We start from the raw sequence: 18,676 nt of genomic DNA, 5'->3' as shown, positions 1-18,676 counted from the left end.
CCACAGGCTTATCGCCCTCTGTTGGTGTGGTGTTTGATTGCAATGCATGTGTATTGAGTTCATGTGAACTTTGCAGCGAAAGCAAATTGGACCATGTAAGACAAGAATAACCAGAAACAACGTTTTTAAAAAATAAGGTTTTATTAACAGAAAATATACACAAGGGTGACCAAGGGAGATCTATCCTCTGGGGTGAGGAAGAAGCATGCTCCTCATTTTAGGTTGCGATAGGTCTTCTAGAGTTGTACACTTTGATGCCATTTTGCATTGAAGAGCGTGCAAATTTTGTCAGAAGGGCTCCCGTTGTTTGCTTTTCTCCACAGAGATCCCTGTTTCATAAAATATCCAGTTAGAATGTGATTGAGACTGATCTACTAGGAGAGACAGTTGCTGAACTTGATATGTATGTACAGTATATACAGTATATATATAATCACTCAAAATCAGTGTGATACTGTATCATCATCCAAATATCATTTAAATGTTAGCTTTATTGGTATAGCAGCAAACTATATCATCTTAATTCTGTCATGGCTTTCAACTCTACTCACCGTATGTAGGGAGCGATGTCATTCTCAGTCCACTTCTCTCTCATACCGAAGAGGCAGTTGAAGCGCTCCAGAGTGTCCTCAGGTAGGTCCTCCACCCTCAAAAGAGAAATGGTCTCTGGTCTGCTGCTACGGTCTACCAGTGCCAAACCCTACAGCACACAAGACAAAAGCATGGATGGAACAATGCATTCCACATATCTTTTTACCAGTTGACTTGATGTTGAATTACTTCTATATTTGGTTTCATTGAAAATAGCACTAAAATGGGAACAAAAATGTTTCCTTTGTCGTTTTCAATGAATATTGTTACTCCCTGATTGGGTCTGTTTAACAGGAAACTATGTTTTTTCACCATTGGTTGATTACATATTGTTTTTTTGTCTCTGATGCCTTGGTGTAACAGAGAACTTGCGAGCACAACACAACGCAACCCAACTCGTGCTGAAGCCAAGAGCAGGACAAAGGCACACGTTAAGATGAACGTGTCACTGGAGTAGCTCCCAATATCTAACTGGACTAAAAACTCTGGCTCTGGATCTGGATGTGGATTTTGACCCAACCGGGTCTTCTCCAAGTATTTTTCAAATGCCTTGGGTCATGTGTGTCCAGTCCCTCACCCTGAGCTGGTCCAGCTTTGTACTCATCCCCTCCGGAACACTCTGCTGCCACACCTCCTGGAACTCGCTCAGGTGGAACTTGACGGCGTTGTGCAGGAGGAGCTGGGCGGTAGCCCGGCAGATCTTATCCTCATCCAGAGAGAACGCCACCTTCCCATCTGAACACAACATGCAGCGGCATCAGTACATCAAATGATGGTGATAAGAAAGAAAAAGAAAAAAACAGAATTAAACATGGTGGCGTTCAGGCTATTTTTAGAACCACGGAGACAGGTCAATGTGTACAGTATGATAAAACGAGAGAACACAAAGTTCTTAACTGATTTTGACAAGAGAAGAGAAAGTATGAGTAGCTTACCTTCGGTTGTGTACTGCCTTCCGTAAGACTTCAAGCAATGCTCTATCATTTCTCTGAATCAGAAAGAGGACATTGGTTATTATCACTGCGATGAAGATAACTTGTTCAACTTAACAAGAATGTAAACACAATGCATTTGTTTTCCACTCTTTCCACTCACTGTTTGTCACCAAATATTTAGAATATCAATCAACAGTACAGTGCATATATGATTATGAATTGAAAACCTAGTGGATGCATATACATCATTGTTGTGAATATGCTTATTTCATACTTTGGCTCCAGGCCACCGAGTTCCTGAAGACAATCACTCAGAGGGACCTCAGTGAAAGACCAGGATTCAGAGTCGACTAGCTGAGTGATATGGCCCACCAGCTTCATCTCATAATCAAAATCCAAAAGTCTCCAGAAGCCTGCAAGACAAAGGGAGCATTAAATCTCATACTACACACACACACGTCAGGAATATCAGGTCTACTGTTTCCCACATTGTATAGCAGTCAACCCCCTTTCTGATAACATGATGGATGATAGATAGATAGATAGATAGATAGATAGATAGATACTTTATTGATCCCCAAGGGAAATTCAAGATATGATGATATTCTTTGACACAAACATACAGGCATTTGTGGATATTTGTGGGTGAAAGAATTATGCATGTAAGAATTTTGAGATGAAACAGGTCTCACCATCAATTTCACAAGCGTTAATATTTTTTAGTTGGGCCAAAAGTTCCTCTTTACTTGCTTGGATTCTTTCAAGGAGGTCAGCTGTGGAGTACTGAGGAGAAGACAGAAGAATTCATGCTGTGGATAGCCCAACTATGGACTCATCTCTGGACTGACTGCTATGTCAAATAAAAGTAAACAAACTCTATACTACTGTACAGATGGGATAGCAATAGCATAACATGCTGGGCAATCAGGTCTTTTTCGGATATCCATATACAGTTCAAAGCTGAAAACATGACAGCATTGTGTCATAACGCTTCATGAACTTAACCATTTGACGACATCCTTATGGCATTACAGAATGTTCTATGATAATAATGTATCAATTCCTTAGCTCAACTCACTGATTATGAGACCAGATTGCACCAAAGCTGCATCATAGAACTTACATTTAGTAAAGTGCTAATCAAGGTTTGGCTAATAAGTGATGTTGACAGACAAGACAGAAAGGAAAGGAGCAGTGAATTGGATTTAAACCAATAAAGTCTTCACAGACTATTATTCATATGTGGAAGTACTGTAGTACAGGTAAGGCTGTGATTAGATTACCATTTCTTCTCGGACTTCAGGCTCTTCTGTGGTCAGAGATGGGCCCTCATACAGACGCTCCATCAAAAGTTTCTTCAACTTCTTCAGCCTAGGCCTCTGCTGCTTCAGCTCCCAGTAGCAGTTGGAGAACCCCCATACCTTAGAAACACACACACACACACACACACACACACACACACACACACACACACACACACACACACACACACACACACACACAGAGAGAGAGAGAGACATGTCGTGACATGTCCCTATGTACAGGGAAGAGACAGGTAAAAAAAAAAAATAATCATTTCATCTCACCTCAGCATTGACAAGCTGAGCATCTGCTGACACTTCCTTCATCTGATCAGGAGTCTTGCATCCAGGTACGAACAGAAGCAAGTTGGATGTGTCTGCCATTTTGAGGTCGTATGTTTTGTCTTCACTGCATAGAATCGCATGCTCATCTTTGTCTCCTCTAATGACAAGGCTTAAAATTATATGAAAACATTTGAGGATCAGTCACGATTATGTACAATTTTAGAGTAGGCTATACCGTCTCTGTGCCTTGTTAAGTGACTTTCGAAAATGACATTTGAGCGGTGCAACTTCCTAGATAACACTTTCATAGAAAGCTATCCTAAACTGGCTAGATTTCTCATTATTTAAGTTTCGTCAATACAGTATTCTCATCGAATACTAATGTTGATATGATGATGAATTGCTTTCGCTGAATTACTAGGTTAGACGTTACCTTTTTCCAGCTTCTATGTGTTTACAAAGTGTTTCGTCCAGTTCCATGAGGCAGTAGTCTCCAGATGACACATTTTCTCCAAAAGACAAGCAATGTGTTACAGGCAGCAACTCCTCTTCTTTGAGTTTTGCGATCTCAAGTGTTGCGTTTACCTCTTCCAAAGTTCTCATTGCGTCTACAAAAGAGTTATCAGCAAATTCCGTACTTCATAAACACACGTACACACCGCACTTGGTGCACTTCAGTTTTCCCGCAATATCTACCGGAAATCCCAGCAAACTTGAGTGACTCTGCCACCAGCCAATGGCCGATATGGGTGAATGTCCATCGGCAACGCACGCTATCTCCTGTAGAGGGGGCTAAAGGATAAACGTTAACATAATTGTTTTAAATATGTGCAGGTGGAGGTGTACAATGGTTTCATATTTTCACAGTCATTTGAGTTAACTAGTGAAGTACCTGGGTGACATGTTCACATGACTGCATGCTGATTATTAGGCCTACTAACACATTTCCTCTCACTGCCATATACCTAGAAATGTCATAGCCTAATAATAATGCGACGCCTGCCAGGCTGCCACCCATAATGAATGACAGCAGTGACACCCCATTATAAATTGGTACCCCATTATAAATTGGTAGCCCATTAATACGGAGTTGGCTCTCCCTTTGTGGTTGTAAGATCTTCCATTCTTTTAGTGAGAACAAGTGTGTTTGTGGAAATGTTTTATTCACTCAGTTAGGTCAGGCACTGAGATGGGACAGAAGGCCTGGCTCACAATCTCTCTTCTACTTCATCCCAAGGTGTTTTATGCCATAGAGAATGTTTTGAGCGGGTCAGTCAAGTTCTTCAACAATAAACAACAGTGTCTTTATGAACCTTGCTTTGTGCACTGGGGTACAGTCATGTTGGAGCTAAAAATGGCCAGACTGTTCCCAAAAAGTTGAAAGAATATAATTGTCTAAATGGACTAGTTGCACTGAGGAGCCAGGTGTGTTTGAACCTGCTGCTATTCTGAGTTAGTGTCTGTCCTTCTTTATCGTAATGTGCTGATTCACTACAGTAGGTGCAACACCCAACCGGGTCCATGGAGACACTAATTACTTTCAGAAGTGGCAGGTTCAAACACACCTCTACAGGAATTAAATGAGCTCCCCAAGAGCCTTTCATGCGACTACTCAATTGCCTTGGTATAGTCTATACGGTAGCATTAAGATTTCCCCTCAACAACAAACCACCTAGCCTTTGCCATTATCACTCCACCAGCAAGATTTTGGTGGGGAAGAACTTGACTGGCTGGCAGAGAACACTATTTTCTCTACATCATCAAACATTTGGGGATGTATAGGCATACTAAAGCATTGCAAGTCAGGTCTTCTTGCCAACATCAGTGCCTGGTCTCAGATTGACAGTCAGAATGAATGGGGGGAAAAATCCACTAACACTCTAAGATCTTGTGGAAATCCTTCCCAAAAGTGAAGCTGTCAGAGCTGTAAAGGGAGAACCTACTGATTTAGAATATTATATGGGATCACTGAAGTTTCTGTGGATATAATAGCAGGCGTCCAAATACTTTTGTCTAGTGTATGAATATGCCTTCGGGTTGAAGAGAAATTATTTCATTTTTGACAAGGACATGTAATCTTTAAGTCTTTTAAAATTATAACGTGAACGACATCATGTTAACCCCTTCAGACCCGCATTTTTTCTGTTGGGCAAAAAAAATAATATTCAGCTGATTCTTACTCCTATCCAATGTAGAAATAAATGTGAAAAAAAAATTTTTTGAAAAATTATTTCTTTCTAAGATTTTTTTAATGTCCATTACAGTGGACATCTCGACTAAACGGGTGTAAAATGACGTGAGAACTTAGGGGAAAAACACTATGTTTTTAACATAGTATTCTTGACACAAATACTCCCACATGACTTATGCATTTAGAACTGAATGTTTTCATGTGTCTAAATGTTTTTATATGTCTGAGAGCAGGTCAAAACATGCACATTAAGTAAAATAATGTATGATTGTGTTTAAACTCTTATGCATATGCCCCATTTTTTGCCCGGCATTGCACATCATCTACTTAGGAGGGCATTGCTCCTACATACTTTGGCCCATCAAATGACCTCTTTGGAAAGCTGAGACCCTGTAGTTTCTTAGGAAACAATCAGGATAGCTGTGTGATCAAGTATGTGTGTTTCTGTGTGTGTGTGTGTGTGTGTGTGTGTGTGTGTGTGTGTGTGCCTGTGTGCCTGTGTGTCTGTGTGTGTGTGTGTGTGTGTGTGTGTGTTTATGTGTGGTTCTGTATCTGTGTGTGTGTGTGTGTGTGTGTGTGTGTGTGTGTGTGCCTACATGTGTGTGCATGTATCCTATATATGTGTGTGTGTATGCGTGTGTGTGTAATGTACAGTCGCTACATGCACACTACATGGTCCCCCGTGAACCAAATTGCACCAAACTTGGCATACATTCAGAGGGTCTCATAATGATCCTACACTTTAAATTTCATGCTGTTTGGAACCTGTCAACCAAAGATACCTGCGATTACAATGCCTCGCTTTACTTTCTCAATTTTGACTAGGTGGCGCTATACATGAAATTAGTTGTTATGGGATGGGTTGACATGGCCCCTAGGCCCTATGGTTTTGGAGATATTCACAGAAAACTGTGTCTGGCCATATACAGGCCAGTTGGTGTACAGTCACTAAATGTACACATAAATTCATTTATTATATGGCCCCCCATGAACGGAGTTCCATGAACCTTGGCATGCATTCAGATTCAACATCTCAATTTTGCTTCATCATTTTTAATTAGGTTGCCCTATACATGAAATGAGTGGTTATGGGATGGTTTGACATGACCTCTTAAGACCAAAATGTAAAAAAATATGGTCCTCCTACATCCTACGGGGCTCAAGATATTCGCAGAAAACCATGTCCGCCCTACCCTCCTTTTGGGGGGTCCAGTCCGGCAGGGGGGCCACGCATCAAAACAAAAAACTATGGTTCCATGCTATCCTTGTGGGCCTACATGCCCACCAAGTTTAGTGTACCCTGGTCTTTCAGTGTCCCAGGAATCCTTGACAGAAAATTACCCATACGAATACAACTAGGTAACTAGGTGTTGGCTAACATCTCCGAGTACCTGATGGCCATTGCAATGGACATTCAACTTTAAAAAAATCCTGTACTACACTGTTATGAAATGTTTTCAAATTTACTTCATATATCATCACTTTACATGGTTAAAAGTATAATGAGTCCAAAATTATTAGGCTAGCATACACATAAATTCATAATTATGAGGGTTAAAACACGCTTACCCCTCCTCCTGTCAAGCTTCAGTGCCATGCTTGTCTTATCTGATGTCTGAAGTGCTCTCAGATCAAGTTACAGGTCAAAACTGCATTCTGATTGGATCATCAGTATCCAATCAGTAACACATAATTTTTAAAATGGTGAAATGACAGATTTTTATTGGTTTAGACCCAATTAAACATCATGTCCATTACAATGGACGTGGGGTCCGAAGGGGTTAAACTCCCACCTCAAGCCCCGCCCTGTGGAGTAACTCCCCCTGTGACGGAACGACAGAGCAAGTTGGCTCGCGCTGCACAGTGGTGCAAAACGTGCCTTCAGTGTCAAATAGTAAACAATCAAAGAGGATAAGGGGATATCGCATACTTCTGTTGATGTGCATTGACAGACAGGTCGATGTAGTAGTTCGCTACTAGGTTTGTGTCTATCAGCTGGATTGACAGGGGACATGTATGCAGTACTACACACTTTGAATCATTTGTGCTGAAGAAGGATTGGCCGACAGAGAGACTGTTAAGTTGTTGCATTGGGTTGAAACAGGCATGTCTGTTTTTGTGTGTCAATTTTGAGACACCTTTGTTTTTTGTTTTGTTTTAACTATGGCTGATATCTGCAAAATTGGATGTAATTTTTAGCCACACGTCCTACACTTCAGCTTCCAGAGGACGGCTCAAAGGTAATTTCATTATTTTTATACCTCTGTTAATTGAAAGCTCTTGGGTATGACCATATTTACAGTATATGGCAAGCTAATGGAAGGTTTGCTGTTTCTCCGGATTATGATGGATTGTTCACGTATTTCACTGTAAACTGTAACATTATTTGAAATATAACCTAAGTGCTTTTGTTGAACAGGATCAGAGGCATTGCAGTTAGTAATTTTTTTTATCCAGCTTCTTGAATTCATGAAAACAATCAGTTGGTTAGCTGGCTTTGTGTTGTAGCGCAGCCATAGTGAAGCGCTCACTGTAACTGTTAGCGATCACGTGCAAATGAATGACTGAGCGTGCACTAACGTAACGGATCATATTATCGTAATTTTCTGTCTCGTGTATTCTGTCACTGCATTCATTCATTTTTTTGTGCCTCTATGTGCCTTTAAACGCAGAAATGGACGGCATCCAGACCAGTATGCAGAAGAAGGCTGCAGAGCTGGAACGCATGGCCGAGGTGTTGGTTACAGGAGAGCAGTTGAGGTAGGAGTGGCTGACTGTGTGTGCACTCCGTGTGTCCTATGTGCAACGCAATGTAGCCTACCCCTGCAGCTCCGCAAACAAAGGCGTGTTAGCACCCATTTGGACCGTAACAATACGCCTTGACGGGTTGTGCACAATGAGCTTGGTGTGTTTGTTTGCATTGTGAAATTTTGCCAAGTGGCATAATTGCGGCCGTCAAGTGACCTTCGCCCACTGTCAATTGAATTGTCCCACCACTAAATATCCGTGGACATTCAGATGCCAAAGTAGAAAGTACCTGTTTCTTAGACTGTTCAAATCATCTGTTGACAGGTACAGATTGGTTATCATGCCAGTGTGCTGTGCCAGTTGTTAGGTTACTCAGTTTATTGACTTGGCTTTTGGACCGGGCACTGACCTTCCTCCTCAAGGCAGAGAGGTTGGAAAACTGGCAAATTGTTGGTGTAATGGACTAAGGCCAGGGCTAAATAATTAACTAGGCTACAAAAATATAAAAAAAGAAAGTTTCACTGTGTTGTATGTGTCTTAAAACAGATCATCAAAATAGCATGTTGAATAACATCTTTTCAGGATATTGCTGGACATTTATTTGTGTTTTATTGGCTTTATAAACTTTGCCGTTATGTGCGATCCAAATGAATGTTTATTGTTGCTGTTTCTTATATCGCAGCCATTAACATTGGCCTCATTGCCTCATTCCCCTTTACACCGAAATCAGCTGGGACAGCAGCACCCAAATCCTCTGACTTAAACATGAGATGTATTCATTTGAATCCACTGCATGGCACATAGGTAGAATCTTAAGAAAGGGAGATGTGATAACATCTTTGAATGTGGGTAGAGTGATTGAACATTTCAAGCTAAACTAAAAGTCTCATCGAGATTGATCTCAGAACAGGGACGGGATTTTCTAACAGCTGTTCGTGTTTCGTGCACAAAGGGCTGTAGTGCTCGTTTTGAGCAGAGTTGTCTTTAGTCATTTTAGTTCAGTTGTTTAGTTAGTCTAGGCAACAAACTATTTTGTTGCATCCACCAGCAGGTTGTCCTCGAAAGTCTCTCGTACCAAAATAAGCAAATCAGACATGCATGAAATCAAGAATAAAATCTCTATAAGATTTATATCTGAATCAAAACTGTAGCATATGTTTGCTGATAATGGAGAGCAACTTGGCTGAGCTTATGACTCACCAGCAGAGGTGGAAACACTACTTAACTTGACAGGATTCAGTTGTGATGAAAAGGAGTGGCAGCCTGCCACTACAGTATGTGTGGGTTTCAAATGCCACATCTGTCACCTGGGAGCACTCCAATGAGAACGACAGGCCACTGCATGCTTTTTTGTTTCCACATAACACGCTCAGTAGTTTTACGATCAGATCTTCGATTTTATTATTACCTTACTTAAACCTGATCCTGTCAGGGCACAGGTTCAGACTGCTGTCAAACTGCTCTGCACCTCTGATGCTGGGAAGGGTACAAAAGAGTCCCTTGAAAGGCACAGTACAAAAGCCACAACCATCATCACGATGGTGTAGAGTCGTAGACCTAATGAACCTATTATGACGACTGGCATGACAATTGTCTAATAAATTGGTGTGTGTGACTGTGAAATGACTGTAGGTCTCATCTGTCCATTCAGAATCAGAAAAATGGGGACTGTGAAATCTTCTTCTGATTATATATTCTGATATTCACTGTAATGTGTGTGTGTGTGTGTGTGTGTAGTGTGTGTAGCGTGTCTGTGCTTGGGTTTAGGGTGAACGAGAGTATGATAAGCATCAGCTCATGTCCATATGTGTGTATATGTGTGTCCCAGGCTCCGGCTGCATGAATGTAAGGTGATCAAGGACCGCCGGCACCACCTCAGGACCTACCCCAACTGCTTCGTGGCCAAGGAGCTCATCGATTGGCTGATGGAGCACAAGGAGGCCCCCGACCGGGACACGGCCATCAAGATCATGCAGAAGCTGCTGGATCAGAGCATCATCCACCACGGTATTCCCTAGGACTCACGACTCTGATGGCCCACTGGAAATGACACAAATACATAATTTATCACTCAACGACTCTGATTGTCAACGTTTTTCAGATCTCAGACAAACACATGCATTCTGGGATGAATGTGTATAGCACAGTCGTTGTTTGGTTATTGCTACACGCCACAGATGTAAATGTAAAATGTAATCTAAATCAGGTTTACAGACCAAGTATACCGTATGGCTGTATATATTGTTGTACATGTGTGCTTGGTGTTCAGAATGTAGTATGGGGTGACAGTCAGCAGTTGATTTGGCACTACTTAATGTCTGTCAGAAGTGTTGTTTCAGTGTAATAGGATCAGTTGCCAATACCTGTATATCTGTCAGGTTAGAACAATAACAGGCTCCCCAATGTGTCCTGAACCTCCATAAACTGTGAGAGCCTTCAGTGCAGTACTTCAGATGGTTAGGGGACCGAATGCTCACTCGCTCATATTTTAATTATAGAAAATAAAGCAACTACACATTTTATTTGCAATTTCTTGCTTTTACTCATTTCATTCATTCATACTATACAGCAACAATAGAACCTTAACACTACCAGGAAAGAAGAACTATGCACTATCCCCTCAAGATGTTTAGTCAATGTTATGGCTAAGAAAAGCACAGTAAAACAAACGCCATTATTGTAGGTATTTGTTGTTTTTTTGGTCTTACCTCTGCAGTCATCCTGTCAAATCAATAGCCCACACGTGTTTGTTTATTTTTCAGTCCTTGATGAACACAAGGAGTTCAAAGACATGAAGCTCTTCTACCGTTTCCGGAAGGATGACGGCACGTTCCCCCTGGACAATGAGGCCAAGGTCTTCATGAGAGGGCAGAGGATATACGAGAAGTATGTTTGTGTTTGTCTTTTTGGTTGTTGATTTTCCCTCCTTTTATGAACGGATGTTTTTTTTTTTCTGCTCTTTCACTATAAAGGCAAGCTTTTGGGGGGCTTGGTGAAAAGGTAGGATGGGGCACGTGTTGCATTACTGCCATTCTGTCATAAATCCATGGTGTGGAACAGACAGTGAATAGATGTGTGTTGAGAAGCAGCGTCTTTTTCTTTCTTTTGTTTATTCTCTCACAATTCTCAAACTGTGTTGTCCCTATCTGGACACAGAGATGTGTTTAAAAAAAGCAATGCAAGGCGTGTTGTTTTCAACGCAAATTGTGTTATTATCAAAATATATTGTGTAACAAATAGCGAAAGCAATGTGTTGGAAACAACACAAACTTTGTTGTCCCTATCTGGATGCAAGTTGCTGTGTTTAAGTTGAAGTTTTAAGAGTGTGGTTTAACCACAGTATAACTGCAGTGTTATTGAACCAGAGATTGACGAAAAGAATGGAAATTGATTTGTTTTGCACAATGATGGTGGGAGAAGAATGTGGTGGGGCCTTTCTGTAGAAACTTCAGTCATTTAGACGTTCAATATTTATGAGGAGCCAGACATATGTATCTGCTTAGAATATACATCTGGAATCGAGTACATCATGTCCGGAGGGACAAAGTAAGAAGAATTGATTGTAGGTGAGAAAGATAAGATATGTTTAGTGCACTGTGTTTGAAATATTCTAGAGCAGTCCGTCAGAACAATGGAATTCAAAGTAGCACAACACAAAGGTGAATGGTGCTTTTGTGGGCACGATTTGGACTGAACGTCAGGAGCTGTTATTGTTTGCTCTTGACACTCTCAAGATGAACTTGTTTCCAAGCAGCCTCTCATCACAACGTGTCGTGCCACAAGTCGTGTCTGGTCAGGCGATACGAGACACTCACTTAGTGAATGTAATGCCTTTGAAGTTGCATGGGGAAAAAAAAACAGTAAATGAACTGACATGTCTCATATGTTGGCAATCCACTCAGATAAAAGACAGATGCTCAACTTGTGGGTCAAGCCAATCCACATGCTCCTGTGATCTGAACGGGCATGTTCAGTGTTGTTCGGACGTTGTTGTTGTTGTTGCCTCGGTGTGTGTTTTTCTGCTACCTAACCACTTTGGTCCCCTGCAGCAGCCAGGGCCAGTACATTTGGTTTTCGCACTTCCTCCGCAAATTAATTGTTCCCATGGAGACCCAGGCTTCCAGCAGATTGGAGAAGTGCTTCAGTCAGTTCGGTCTATTTATCCAACTGCTCTCACCTGCATCTAATCAGCCTCTCACTGGTTGGCATCCGGGCAGAACATCCAGGAGGGCTCACGTATCAATCACGTCAGATCGGTGTTTGTCACTTCTGTTTGATTGTTTTGAAATGGTTGCCTTGGGCACTGTGGCTTAGCGTATGGATTGCGCAAGAATTCAGTTGTGTTGCAATGCTCTGTCGAAGGGATGTATGGGGGGTTGTGTGAGGACATGTTAGATTGTTATCACATGCACATGCTGGCTCAAGCATATGCATGTCTAGATAATGACTAGATTCAATAGAAACTCAATGTTGCTGTCTAAGAAGTTGGAGCCTCTGATACGTTCAATTTCAAGCAGGTTTGGAAGTGTTATCCCTGCTACATTGGTATGATACTGAAGTTTAAATCAAAACAAGCAAGCCAGAAACATAAAGCTTTGTGTTTGATGGAGTTGGTTATATGAGATGCACAGCCTTTACCATCAAACAAGTTGAAACAAGTAGCACTGTTCCTCTCTGTAAATACAGTAATGACTAGTCAGATGAACATGATGAAATGCTGCATCAGTCTTCCACCGTCAGGACACTTACTGTAGGTCTTTGAAGGTCTCTGACGGGCATGGCTGGGCTACAGTCCAGCAGCCGACCTCCTCTTTCTAAAAAAGCCAGGAACTCTATCCCTTGACCTTCTCCTAAAGGCCCCGAGCGCAGACTGTGCCAGCCTTGTGAGTCGGGGCACCACTGGTCTCTTATCATGCACCAATGCTAACATCATCTCATGCGGCCGACCACAGGCCCAGGCGGTCGGCCTCTCTATATTTAACATTCACTATTGAATGAGTGACCTAATGAACGCGAAGCACGATGCGTTATGTCAGGTCAAGCTGTAACTGGCCCGGGAGGCTTTACTGGGTCACTGAGATGACGGTCCAGACCTGTCTGGTGATTTACTAGGTGTTCCAGCAGAGGTGGACACAGCAGCAGTGCCACAGCAGGTGGCGGTTATACAGTAATCTGCTGTGGAGGAGCTGCCTCACTGTTGAGTGGGCACAGCCTCGCATAGTAACAAGATGTGGTCCAAAATCAGAAATACCTGCTTGTGTGTGTGCGGCGCGTGTGTGCGTGTGTGTGTGCGTGCGTATGTGTGGCCTGTGTGTGCGTGTGTGCATGTGTGTGGCGTGTGTGTGGCGCGTGTGTGTGTGTGCGTGTGCGTGCGCGTGTGTGGCCTGTGTGTGCGTGTGTGCATGTGTGTGGCGTGTGTGTGGCGTGTGTGTGTGTGTGTGTGTGTGTTCATTTGTGCCGTTACAAAATGTTTTCAGTCCCATCTTGGGAAGAGGCTGTCCGTTGTGAGAAGACATCTGCTACCTTATGTAACGATGCTGGACGCATGCGGCGCTGCATAGCCCATATGCGTCTACACATGGGTCAGCTCCTGCCCCTCCCCCATTCTGTCACCAGAACCACCCAGCTCACTCATACATGATTTACAGCTGAGAGGAGAAAGCGAGGTGGACTTCTCCAACGGAGCCAAACGTCCAGAATCCGCTCGGCAGGCCCGGCCTGGCATGATGAGCTGGACGGGACAGGAGAGGTGGAGTTGACCCTCGTCCTCGTCCTCCTCCTCCTCCTCCTCCTCCTCCTCCTCCTTCTCCTCCTCCACATGGCCCACTGACAGACCCTTCAGATTCCACTGCAGGGAGTGGTGGGCTGTCTGTCTGTCTGTCAGTGTTTTACCCGTTCGCTCTCAGGCTGGTCGCTGGCCCTTCGGAGAGGCCCTTTGAAATGGTTTGATGAACAGTGACCCGACATCCTCGTCCTACTTCCCCCCCGCGTCTCCCCCGCTGTGTCCCTGCCCCCGCTGTCGGGGCCGCCGGTAAAGCCGAAATACCGGACAACAACAAACACCAACCTGAGAGGGTGGCCCCTGTCTTTCTCTCTCTCTCTCTCTCTCTCTTCTCTCTCTCTCTCCCCCCCCCTCCCTCTCTCTCTCTGTCTCTCTCTGGTTAACGGCCGCGGGAGCTTCCTGCCCATGCTGAGGGGGCCTGTTTTTCCACGCCGTCCCCAAACGCGAGCGGCGGGGAGTCCACAATGGCAGCTAATTATAACATTCCTGTGTTTTTGGCCAACTCTTGCAAGAGGGCCATGGAGGCCTAGCGCGGTGTGGTAGGAGCACTTCCAGGACCTTGTTGTGTTGCGTAAACACATGGCAGCAGCGGCCTCTCGCCACAGCCTTCCAGGATGAGGGGAAAAAAACACGGATGATGATGAGGAGGAGGAGGAGGAGGAGGAGGAGGAGGAGGAGGAGGAGGAGGAAACGAGGAGGGAAAAAGTGGCCCGCTATCATTTCCTCTCGATAAGGATCATCCTTTAAGGATATGAGTGAGACTAAAACAGGCTGTTCTCAAAGGACTATCAGTAGTGGAGTCCCCCCCCCCCTCCCCTCCTGTTATTTTGGGAAATGATTTGCAGACACCAGTGTAACAGTAACAGAATCCTGCAGACCTCCCCCATCTGTGTTACAAACCATCAGGAGTTGGGCAGCCCTGACCAGCTGTTAATGTGTACCGATATGTCTAGCGATGTATGTCTAGTCTAGTGATATGATTTGCAGTACCACATTTCAGGCTCTGTGCCAGGGGATTTTAAGGACGAGGGGGGCTGGACATTACTGAGCTAGAGAGAGAGAGTGTCTGTGAAGAATTTAAGAGATGGGACACATGGATTAAAAACTAGGTCAGTCTGACCTCAGCCAAGGTCACGCCGCGATTGCACAACTGCAGCACCACTTCGTGTGGCAACGTTATCAGTTAAGATTTCAGGTGCCCGGGCTTGGCATTTTAGACAGAGGTGCCTCCGCAAATGTAGTTGCGTGAGCAAGAGGAAGGCCCAGAGGATTAGATAAGGGTCATTAGTCAGGCAAATGTTTGATGCAGGCAAATGTTTGCTTTATATATCTCTCAGTCCAAAAGTGCTTGGTGTGGCTTTTCCACCCTAACCCGCGTGTGGGTAGCGCACGACGATACGGATGTTGTATCAAAGGTAGGGATCGTTTACAGGTGACTACCTCTTGTCGTCTGATGACCTCATGTGCTTTTCTCTAGTAGCCAAGCACAATGTCTCTTTGGAGGGCAACGGTACGTTTGTGTGTTTAGTTTGCCGCAGCGTACAAGGAACACTGAGCAAATGTACTAGGGCCGGGTAATGGAAAGTAGGCTAAGCAAGAACCAAATATTGCACGGCAACACACCCTTTGCGTCAAAGTGCTTAATTTAGCTGTGGATGCCCACTGTGCTCTGGGTGCACACTTAATCCCCTTGACTAATGAGAGGAGAAGATTTGTTATTAAACGTCTGACTCTGGCCACACTGTGGAACGTCTTGTCTGTAAAAAACAACATTACACATTTCGACCCAGGTTTCGCACACAAACATGTTGTGTTTTCGTCGGCACGTAAGCAGGTCGGGACTTTGGTCGTCCGTATGCTTTTTTTGAGACCTTTTCGAGACAGATTAACCGAGGGCCGGGCAGAGCCGTGGCTCGGGGCGAGTGTGTGTGTCTGACCGTGCCGTCCTGTCGACAGGCTGATGAGCGAGTGTGTGTGTCTGACCGTGCCGTCCTGTCGCCAGGCTGATGAGCGAGTGTGTGTGTCTGACCGTGCCGTCCTGTCGACAGGCTGATGAGCGAGTGTGTGTGTCTGACCGTGCCGTCCTGTCCTGTCGATAGGCTGATGAGCGAGTGTGTGTGTCTGACCGTGCCGTCCTGTCCTGTCGATAGGCTGATGAGCGAGTGTGTGTGTCTGACCGTGCCGTCCTGTCCTGTCGACAGGCTGATGAGCGAGTGTGTGTGTCTGACCGTGCCGTCCTGTCGACAGGCTGATGAGCGAGTGTGTGTGTCTGACCGTGCCGTCCTGTCGATAGGCTGATGAGCATGGAGAACGGCCTCCTGCAGACGCGCGAGGAGGAGGGCGGGACGTTCGAGCGGAGCCTGGCGGCGTCCGAGTTTGTGGATTGGCTGCTGCAAGAGGGCGAGACGGCGACCAGGGAAGAGGCAGAGCAACTGGGGCGGAGGCTCCTGGAGCACGGCATCATCCAGCACGGTGAGCAGCATGTGTGTGTGTGTGTGTGTGTGTGTGTGTGTGTGTGTGTGTGTGTGTGTGTTTGTGTGTGTGTGTAGTTATAGGATAGATCAGCTGTCTGTACAATGCACATCCTGCAGAGTAGATAAGTTAATGTATAAGAAGATCCATTGTTTTAGTTTGTTCCAGTCATGTGTGTGTGTGTGTGTGTGTATGTGTGTGTGTGTGTGTGTGTGTGTGTGTGTGTGTGTGTGTGTGTGTGTTTGTGTAATGTGTGTGTGGGTGTAGTTATAGGATAAAGCCATCTGTACAATGCACATTCTGTAGAGTAGGTAAGATTAATGTTAATGCATTAGAAGATCCATTGATTTAGTTTGTTCCAGTAACCTATAGTGCCTGATGTCCATGACCACACATGTCCATAAAGTCATCCTATAGTCTTTATGTCAGATAGAGCACTATGGTTTTGCAGGCTTCGTTAGCAGACTGCTAATAAATATGCTATAAATAAACCACACGTGAATACTTCATTGTATCACAAATCAATCTATCAAGAATAAAGCTCAATCTATCCAACCATTTTTTGTGGGACACATTGTACTATATTTTTGGTATTCATCAAATAATCTAAGCTTGATACTGCACTTAGCAGCAGGAAATAGAGCTATTTACGGGCCTGATAGAGTTCGGGTATAGTGCCCGAATTCAGGCTTGAGCTTGGTCATGCACAATGTCAAGAAAGGCTATTCACTATATTGTCTTTGAATGTATTGATCATTTCAGGCACAGATAAGTCCCTGTCCATCAGCCCTGTATTTATTTAGATGGAGAACAGACAACGTTTTTGGAAAACACAGTAATACATGTGCAATACTCTAGGCGTAAATACATCAACAAAAGGATCAGTACAGGAGGTAGTCTGATGTAATTTACAGCAAACTGATATACAACACTCTCTACATCAGCATCATATCATGGCAAACATTCATACAACTTCATTACAAGACAATTATTGCACATTGTCCCATTCACACTCACATTCACACTGGATCATGGATTCACTCCCTCGACAGTGAACACTTAACTGCCCACTGCACTCAGGACCCTGGGGCTTCTCACGTGATCATGCCACTATCACTTTTATAAGACTGAAGAAAGATGTTGAAGATTGTAGGCACTCATAGGGTGAACAATACAATCTAGTTTCTAGTTTCTTGAATTTCTTCTTTGGGATTAATAAAGTATCGATCTATCTATCTATCTATCTATCTATCTATCTATCTATCTATGTATCTACCTACAGAAATTAAACGTTTCACCGAAACTAACTGTCATTCGGTAGTAAAGCACACATTAACACAGGCATAACATTAGGAATGCAGGATGCTATAACACAGTAGGAGGTTTAGAGTAGAACCCAGGATGAAACCACTTGGTACTTTACAGGTACTTGTACTTTACTTTACTTGCTGTACGAGTGCTAAAGTAATTTAAAAGTTTTAAAGAAAGAAGCCATGGGATTAGCATTTCACCCTCTCCTGCACGCACGCACGTCGCACACACGCACACACACACACACACACACACACACACACACACACACACAAAGAGAATGAGCAGCGTTTGGCCTGGTGTCGTTATTGAATTTAAGGAATGACACAAATGGGTGACCATGAAGTTTAAGTGGCGCTGTCATGAGTTGTTTAACTACACAATGTGGTCAAAATTACTCCAAGACAACTGGTGTGAGACTGCAGCTTTATTCACGATACTGGGAAACTGTTACACACAGAATATGTCACAATCCCACACATCTGTGGGTGAAGCCAGTTCTTATACCCTTAACACACACACACACACACACACACGGAAAATCACTAGATACTTACCCCCAACAATGACCCATCTATCCAGTTAGTATTAACAGGAATAAGGATGTTACAAAACCCCTTAACCTTCTAATGGCCAAAGTATGTTTGTGTCAGATACCCTACAACAAACAGTCTTCTCTTTCTCTGGAAATTTCCACCGAGGGAGACATTTTCTCATTGCACATAAGCATGGTTAAACGAAACATTCCAGTAAATGAGAAGCCTATAATAATATATAAAAATTATACCACAGCAATGTAAGATGTGGTAAAGTTTAGGCTATGATTTTAGCCTATGATCTCTGATTAATTTCTTGCTAGGTTAGGCTTGTAGGCAAACTTTACCCTGTGTCATTTGCAAGTAAGCATCACTGGAAACAATAATATATCAGAAATATAGATTCTCTTTAACGCTCTCTGGTACAACAGTCAGCAACAGTCATGTGATTCATGTCATGTTCTGGTAGTTAACATTTCAACTATCATCATATGACATTGATTTCATGAAATCATTTGACCTCT

The 18,676-nt window shown here is 43.6% G+C and overlaps 2 protein-coding genes across 3 annotated transcripts in view; one reads left to right on the top strand and one right to left on the bottom strand.

Annotated features, from left to right (window-relative positions):
• Window positions 1-128: 128 nt before the first annotated feature.
• dscc1 (DNA replication and sister chromatid cohesion 1) lies at window positions 129-3,842 on the bottom strand. 2 transcript variants are annotated; one of them, XM_062531514.1, is made up of 9 exons: window positions 3,546-3,842; window positions 3,113-3,281; window positions 2,810-2,947; window positions 2,219-2,309; window positions 1,801-1,939; window positions 1,527-1,579; window positions 1,169-1,326; window positions 552-700; window positions 129-329 (listed from the first exon to the last, which is right to left on the bottom strand). In XM_062531514.1, exons 1-9 carry the CDS (start codon window positions 3,713-3,715, stop codon window positions 218-220), a joined length of 1,179 nt encoding a protein of 392 aa, XP_062387498.1. In that variant the 5' UTR covers window positions 3,716-3,842; the 3' UTR covers window positions 129-217. The 2 variants fall into 2 exon arrangements, with proteins under 2 accessions (XP_062387498.1, XP_062387499.1); XM_062531515.1 differs by having other exon boundaries at window positions 3,113-3,269.
• Window positions 3,843-3,946: 104 nt separating this feature from the next.
• Window positions 3,947-18,676, top strand: part of deptor (DEP domain containing MTOR-interacting protein) — a 38,320-nt gene continuing 23,590 nt past the window's right edge. Inside the window, exons 1-5 of the mRNA XM_062531512.1 lie at window positions 3,947-7,543; window positions 7,976-8,063; window positions 9,880-10,058; window positions 10,814-10,937; window positions 16,127-16,305. Coding sequence (XP_062387496.1) covers window positions 7,978-8,063; window positions 9,880-10,058; window positions 10,814-10,937; window positions 16,127-16,305 — 568 coding nt within the window. The 5' untranslated portion in view covers window positions 3,947-7,543; window positions 7,976-7,977. The remainder of the gene's footprint in view (window positions 7,544-7,975; window positions 8,064-9,879; window positions 10,059-10,813; window positions 10,938-16,126; window positions 16,306-18,676) is intronic.

This window comes from Sardina pilchardus, chromosome 3, assembly GCF_963854185.1.
Source record: "Sardina pilchardus chromosome 3, fSarPil1.1, whole genome shotgun sequence".
NCBI lineage: Eukaryota > Metazoa > Chordata > Actinopteri > Clupeiformes > Clupeidae > Sardina > Sardina pilchardus.
This window is presented reverse-complemented; position numbering and strand designations above follow the sequence as displayed.